The sequence below is a fragment of the Haliotis rubra genome, unplaced genomic scaffold (genome assembly GCF_003918875.1).
Source record: "Haliotis rubra isolate DU_JTF1 unplaced genomic scaffold, ASM391887v1 Scf1667, whole genome shotgun sequence".
Taxonomy (NCBI): Eukaryota; Metazoa; Mollusca; class Gastropoda; order Lepetellida; family Haliotidae; genus Haliotis; species Haliotis rubra.
In genome coordinates this window covers 29,523-37,500 of record NW_025765633.1, presented here as the reverse complement: position 1 = coordinate 37,500, position 7,978 = coordinate 29,523, and the positions used below count along the sequence as shown (strand labels likewise).

The 7,978-nt window shown below is 42.8% G+C and overlaps 1 protein-coding gene across 1 annotated transcript; it reads left to right on the top strand.

The window, feature by feature from the left end:
• The first annotated feature begins 2,302 nt into the window (after nucleotides 1–2,302).
• LOC124272129 lies at nucleotides 2,303–6,288 on the top strand. The gene is made up of 3 exons (XM_046707276.1): nucleotides 2,303–2,540; nucleotides 4,952–5,134; nucleotides 6,071–6,288. Exons 1-3 carry the CDS (start codon nucleotides 2,303–2,305, stop codon nucleotides 6,286–6,288), a joined length of 639 nt encoding a protein of 212 aa, XP_046563232.1.
• The last annotated feature ends 1,690 nt before the right edge of the window (nucleotides 6,289–7,978 follow it).

The window sequence follows — 7,978 nt, the reverse complement described above, 5'->3', positions numbered from 1 at the left end:
CCGATTATTTACAGACTGCCGCCATATAGCTGGAATATTGCTGAGAGTGGCGTAAAACTAAACTCACTCACTCACATGAGTGACGTTAACACACTGTGAAGAGAATGTCGGCAATGGATGTATTGTGATTGGTTTATACATTGTCGTTTGAATCATGTACAGAACCTATGTTTTTCAGGTTATCATTTTCAATAAGATATATTGATAACGTGGAGTGGGGCTTTACATAAGTGGCTGAGATGTGTTTAATGTTAATCTAGTTCTAAAAATATACTAAGCAGCAAAAGAAACGTCACTTTGGAATTTTCCTTCGCAGAAACTAATACCTGTAAACTCATTTAATGTTTTGATTGTATATTTTTGACAACATCTTCAACTTTACCTGAGCAAAGACATTCCTTCCCAAACTCAGAATGGAACCACCTGAACCACCTGATCTCGGAGATGGTACGGTGTTCTCCATGTTTTTCATGCAACTCATGCTGCACGTGCTGATCACAAGGACCAGACCTATAAAATGCACCCCAAACCTGGTTGAATCATTCACATAACAACGTCAGCAGGATGCCGCAACTCACGACAGTTCAGAGGTACCAGGCGCTAGGATGACTTGAAGTTGGCCACACTGCGCAAGCCGTTACCAATCACTTCCAGGTCAACGTTCGGGCCATCTACAGGCTGCAGCAACGTTTCCGGGCCACCAACACCACACATGATCGCCCCCGTACTGGCAGACAAAGGGTGACCACAAGACGACAAGACCGCCATGTTGTGCGACAGCATGTACAGAATCCCTTCATGCAGGCATCCGAAACAGCACGCCAGACAGTGGGAAGACACGGAAGACCAATCAGTACTGATACAGTACGCCGACGTCTTAACAGTGGGAACCTCCATTGCGATAGACCTTACCGTGGACATATCCTTACCCCTCGCCATCGGCGTGAACGTCTACAGTTTGCCCTACAACATCAAAACTGGCAATACAGGCAATGGAGAACTGTTCTGTTCACATATGAGAGTCGGTACTGCGTATCAACTGCAGATGGCAGAACAAGAATATGGCGACGATGTGTCCAGCGTTACTCAGACCAATGTGTTATGGAAAGAGACTCATGGGGAGGTGAGAGCATCATGTTATGGGGTGGAATAGGCCTGAACCAGAGAGTGGGTCTTGTGGTGTTCCAGAACCTTGGTCCAGGGAGATGAGGCGACATCACAGCGGTGCGCTACATCGACCAAGCTCTCAGACCCCACCACATACCACATTTCGCACGTCACCGGAACAACATTTTCCAGCATGATATCGCTCGGGCCCATGCTGCCAGAGCTTCACGGGACTTCCTACAGCAGAACAGTGTCAACATTATGCAGTGGCTAGCCCTTTGTCCTGATTTAAAACCAATTAAACATCTTTGGGATGAAATTCAGAGGAGACTGAATAATGTCATGCCAAGGCCGAACACAGCCGATTTATTGCGCCAGGCCTTTCTCAGAGTGTGGTTCCAGGTGCCAATGGCCTCCATCAATCGATTGGTGCACTCTATGCATAGACGCTGTGCTGCAGTTATTGCCGCTCGTGGTGGTCACACTAAATACTGAAGTCAAGATCTAAATGGACTGCAAACGTTCACGTAATGTCTTGGGATTGAGCTGAGTTATTCATTGGTGTGTCAAGATATTGTACACAAAAATGTTTTTGATCCGCTTATTATGTCAATTTCTGTAATGATTTGATTACAGTGCCTATCTAATTTTGAACTCGTACTGACGTTTTTTTTTTGTTGCTGAGTATATATTAAAGTATCCGATGTTAGAGAACAGGGGTTATGATTGTCTATCAGCAGGAATAGGCCCCAGGATCTATTGAGGCACCATGTACCAAGTCACATGAATCATGGATGGTTGTCCATCTCTGTCTTTTCTTATTGTACATTCACAGGTCGACCTTGTTGCAGATAACTGTACCTATAAATCTTTGCTCTTCCCTAAGACCTCAAACTTTCTCCAATGTTTGAGTCATTCAAAGCGAGCCTCAAAACCTATCTTTTCCGCCAGTTCTATGAATCGTAATAACTTTGTCATCATCCCTTCCTATGTATTTTTTTAATTGTGGCGCCTTGAGCATGCGGTAAGCGTGGAAATGAGTGCATTTTAAATGTGCACTATTGATACTATAACTGTGAAATGGGATAGACTCACATATTTGATGATTCGTACGTTGTCCCAGTTGTTTTACTGAAGTAATGTCCCTCTTTATTTCAGGCTCTTATCAACTTTAGGAGAACAAACCTTCGTCAACATGGCCTGTTCTGACATGACCGTATCCCGGCTATCTACTGGACAGGTGCCCCCGTCCCTACCTCCAGGGTCTCATGCCATGTCCCGGGCAGACTGTGTCTCTCTGTGTTTCTTCAGTGTATACTGTACCACCATGTTCTACAACAAGGGCACCAAGTCTTGTCACCTCCTGGAAGGCTTCAATCAGACACAGCTGGTAAAGACAACTGAGCCAATAGAACATCTGGTATTGGCCAAAGGTAAGATCCGAGATATTTCATCATAACAAATTTTCACAAGAAAAAACATTTATGTATCAAACTGAAACGCGACCTACGATATTAGATATGCATTATATTCTATACATTAAAGTAATGGATAAACATACTGTGTTGGAAAGTCAGAGGCATATACCGAGATTATAATAGCTATAAATTTGATTTAAAACCGAACGCGTAGTTTTTTAAAAATCTTAATAACGCGGTTATGGTAGAATGCTTTATATACGTGGAGGCCGTCTGCAATTAGGTATGTACAAGGAGAATGCATTTACAGTCAAACACCCATGTGCCGAAATCTGATGTGTGGAACATATGGTTGTGATAGCTTGCTCCCTAATTTATTCTTAATGTAGTAAAACAAATTGTTTAGACAGTTCATGTAATTTCCTAGGTGGTATTAATGAGCGACCCGTGATGGTTCGGGTTAGAATATTGGCCTTCAGTAACCCATGCTTGTCGTAAGAGGCGACTAACGGGATCGGGTGGTAAGGCTAGCTGACTTGGTTGACACATGTCTCGGTTCCCAATTGCACAGATAGATGCTCATGCTATTGATCACTGGATTGTCTGATCTAGACTCGATTATTTACAGACTGCCACCATATAGCTGGAATATTGCTCAGTTCGGCGTAAAACTAAACTCACTCACTCACTCACTCATTAATGAGCTATGATGAGAAGGAACAACTTTTTTTAATAGATGGGCGACTTCTTTATCGCAAATAGACACAACGTTTGAATGTAGATGGTACTACCGTTATCAAGCAAGTGAGGGGTGAGCTTCTTTTCAGGAGCACAACACGGAAACCGTTCAATATCTTTGTGCACGACTTGGTAGATATATCAAACAGAACCTAAAGTGGTGCCTTTTGGTATTTGCAGGATTTTGTCATTTTTATATTTCTTGGTTTCCATGGAAACGATTCGGACTTTAAGTAACTGTCAGTTGATTTGTTCTTTAATATTTGTGGGGGGTTTGGGGGTTGTTTTTTTTGTTTTTTGTCATCTACTGAAGACAAATGGTCAATATGGAAATCCACCTGCCACTTAATGTCTATGATTTGCAGGTGCAAGTCGCTCTATCCATGGAAAGTGGAGGACAATACACATGTATTTATGCTTTTTCATTGTCGTTCGTTGTTCAGGTACCTCTTCGAAATCGCAGCTTCAAATGAGACCTTTTTTGACACTTGCTGAAAGGGGCCAGGCTATAGGACTTTCGGAATCTGGTCAAACTCATCGGCAGGCTGCTGTCCGCTTTACTGTGAGTCAGAGTGTTATTGGTGGAATGTGGCGGAAATTTCAAGCCAATGGGTCCGTGGAATATGCATGTCGACCAGGTCGCCCCAAAGTCACAACAGTCCGAGATGATAGGCACATGATTAACACTGCGCTACGTAACAGATTCCTTAACGCAGCAGATCTTCAGACAAAACACTTCAATGTTATAACAATGTAAGGATATCCAGGAGCACCGTTCGTCGACGTTTAAGGGCAGCTGAACTCCGCTGTAGGTGACCTGCAGTTCGCCCACTACTAACACCGCGTCACAGGCAGGCGCGTTTGAGATGGAGTAGACATCATGGCCGCTGGAAAAAACGTCAATGGTCTCGCGAGCTCTTCACAGATGAAAACAGATTCAGTTTGTCCTTATGGTCGGCAGAGGATTTATCGTCGCAATGGAGAGCGAATCACAGATGCAGCTGTGGCCACGTATAACTATGGGGCAGGGGTAACTCCTACTGGACGTACCCCACTGCACGTGGTCGACGGTAATCTTACCGGACAGCGTTATCGGGACAAGATTCTGGCGCCTATATCAGTACCATTCCTGGCAGATGCATGGCCTTTATGGTCGATCCTCTTTACTGCAAAACAACAACGCTAGGCCTCATAGGGCCAGGATTGTCACGGAATCTCTTATGCAGCAGGGTTTAGAGCGGATGGAGTGGACCAGCATGCTCGCCAGACCTCAACCCAATTGAGCATGCCTGGGATAAACTCGGTCAACGTGATACACACGTCACCCAGCACCAGTGGATATCCCAGGACTCCGTAGAGCTCTATAGTAGAGGAATAGAATGCGATTCCGCACGCTTCCTTTTTGAACTTTATAAGGAGCATGAGAACAAGGTGCACCCGTGTCTTGGACGCGCGAGGAGGAGACACAAGATATTGAATGACCGATAGGAATGACAGATAGGAGCTTTTGCAGGCAACCGATTTTGAGGAGGTAATATTTGAAAGCAACAAGATTTGTGGAGGGATTTTACGTACACCTCAAATGACTTCTGTGAACGAAGGTTCAAGGTTTCTTTGTGCGACTATAATGTCATCACTTCCTCTTTTGATGCTATATCTAACATGCCACTGGTCGTTATTTGTTCCAGCTCCTTGCCCAATCCAATCAGGATATGTGTACAACCGGAGACTCAACATATGTTACAAGAAACACACTGACACTAAACTATGGCCTGAAGCCAAGAGAGCATGTTCAGCACAGGGCAACTACCTCGTCATGATCAACAGCGCTGAACGGAACCAGTTCATGTACGACATTGCTGCAGATATTGGTAAGTTATGAGAAACAATCATGAGGTCATTTTTGGTTTAATGCTAGAAAACGAGTGGGATTATTGTCCAGCCGTCACGTTTCGTTTCTGGAAATTTCTTGAAAATTCCATTGTATTTCTTCACCAAACTTAGTCCATGGATAGGTCTCGTAGGTAACTGGTGCTTTGTTAATTTTGAAGATTTTTTTCCAAATTTCCATGAGCACATATCTTCGTAGGCCAGAAATGGCGGCACTGCTTGTTGCCGGAGCAGACGTTGAAAACAGTATTTTTACCCAACTTGGCACATGGATAGGTCTAGTAGTGCTTCGGTAGTTTGGGAGTTTTGAAGAATATTTGGTTTGACTTAGTTTGACAGGTTAGACTTCGACTGAAATTTTTCGTTTATTTGGCAGATCTTGAGAACAGTACAGTATTTCTTTACCCAACTTGGCACTCGGATAGGTCTAGAAGTGAATTGTTGTCTATATGCTATATAAAAGTCCCCACAAGTGTTATCATTGTAATTTTAAAAAAAATTGATTTTGAACAGAACGGAAGCAGTGGATGTAAGCAGAACTAAAACATTAATAGAACATGTATTAAAAGTTCAACAAGTGTTGATATTTCTTGTACCTTACCTGTACCGTGTACATTTTGTAACTTGACCCGTGAAGATCCGGGTTGAAATTGGTCATCAGCAACTCATGCTTGTCGTAAGAGGCGACTTACCATGAAGCCATGTTTGAAAACAAAAGGTGTGACTGTTCATCTACAGGCGTACATACGTTGACTGTCATCGTGAATCGGAGTTCAAGATGATAGGAAGCTTTGGACCTTTTTAGACTGATAACCGAAATGAGTAAAACTTTAGCATAAGGTTACGAAGGTTGCGGGTTGGCAAATGAGCAATGGCATCATAAGTCAATGTTCATTAATGCGTTTCTTCTCTTGTAGGGCCTTTTTGGACGAGCGGGAACATACTAGGATCATCCTGGAGATGGGGAGACAACTCTTTAGTTTCTGAACCCACATTCTGGGCCCCGAGTGAACCGGAAGAAGGTCATGCAACCCATAAATGTTTGACCTTTTGGGACCTGGGCCTCCCCAACAGCTGGCACGCCGGTGACTGTTACAGTCATGCCATGGCCTACGTCTGTGAAAAAGCGATGTAGATGTGCAGTTTTGTAATGACACTGCCGAGATGTGGCACTGGAGTGAGTGAGTTTAGTTTTACGCCGCCTTTAGCAACATTCCAGCAATATCACAGCGGGGGACACCAGCACTGGAGGATTGTCGTCCTTAGAAAGAGGTCCGGGTTAAAAATTGGCTTTCATCAATCCATGTCGGTCGTACGGGACAGAGTGGTCAGATTCGCATGTCATTATGTGAATCACTGGATTGTCATGTCCAGACTCATTTTTTTACAGAACTCCCTAATACAGCTGGAAATATGGTGTGGCAAATAACAATCAACTACACGACACTTCATGACACGTCACCTCTTATGACAAAACAGACAGTCACTTGATTGATTAAGCAGAAAACCCAGGTAGTCATTTAGTTACGATGAGTCTGAGTTCCTCTGCCTACATGTGAAGTAAAACGTTTTGAGAAATAGATTTGTCTGACAATACTGAGGTGTGGTGGTGGGTCTTATTACACACACACTCACGCACGCACGCCCGCACGCACGCACACAGAGTTACACATTATATAGGTAGCTAAGGCTGGTTTACTCACAGCACAATAGCAACAAATAGCATTAATAGTATCATTGTAATTGGTGTTATCAATCACATACACAACTCCGATGCATCAGCTGAGGCGTCTCAGTACCAGACAGCTTTCGAGACCATGCGAGTTCCAATTGTGTGACCCATATCTGGTGTCCCCGCCGTGATATTACTAGAATATTGCTAAAAGCAGCGTAAAACCATACTTACTCACTCCAATTGTGTGAGAAACGGTTGTTTTGTGCGGTATGCTTTCAACTCGAAATTACTCCACACACTTACAAACCATGACAGAACCCATACAAAGACTTGGGTTCTACGTTTTCTACATGTCTATTGATATATCGGTCAATGCTTTTCTGTCATTTGTAATCTTCAATGGCATTTGTATTCTCTATGTTTTTAATGTCCTTTCATTATGTATTGAAGTGACATTGAATGTAGCATCAATTGTGTTACCGTTAATCTAATAATACCGTTTCCGTTGTAATACCGTTTTATGTCTACCTTGTATATGCATAAATGTATGAAATGGAATAAAAAAATTGTTTAATAAATTGTATAACCGTTAATCTTCCGAAACCCCACACAACCATACAATATTGGGAATATTTGCTTTAAATAAATCCTTTTGGATGACATGCCCGTTTTTTATGCTTCAAACGTGATGGCTCGCACGTCTGTCCTCAAAGTAAAATTCTGAAATCTATTCGCATTTAGCGATAGTGTTCTGCAATTTATCCTGATGATAGCATGAATCGCTATTCTCAAGTACAGAAATTTGCTGCGGCGAACTTTTCCAGTATATAATGCATGTATAATTTAAAGGTAGCTATCACGAACAGTTGGTTGTATGAAGACTTCATGCCACATATAAGGCCAGTCCGAGGAAGAGTTCTGCCTAAACCATACCACGGAGTTATCAACGTTTGGCTTGACTTTGAAACCTGAAGACATGTTCAAAGCTACATAAAAATTCGTTCAACGAGAGATATATTGCTGGGTCCGGTAAATGTACTATCAAATCCCAAGCGGAATTAACACCATGTGGATTCCCAAAATCTCGGAGGACTTGCTTACATTTTTGCAATCTCAGAAAACAGTTCATGTGTAAACAGTACCTTTAAAC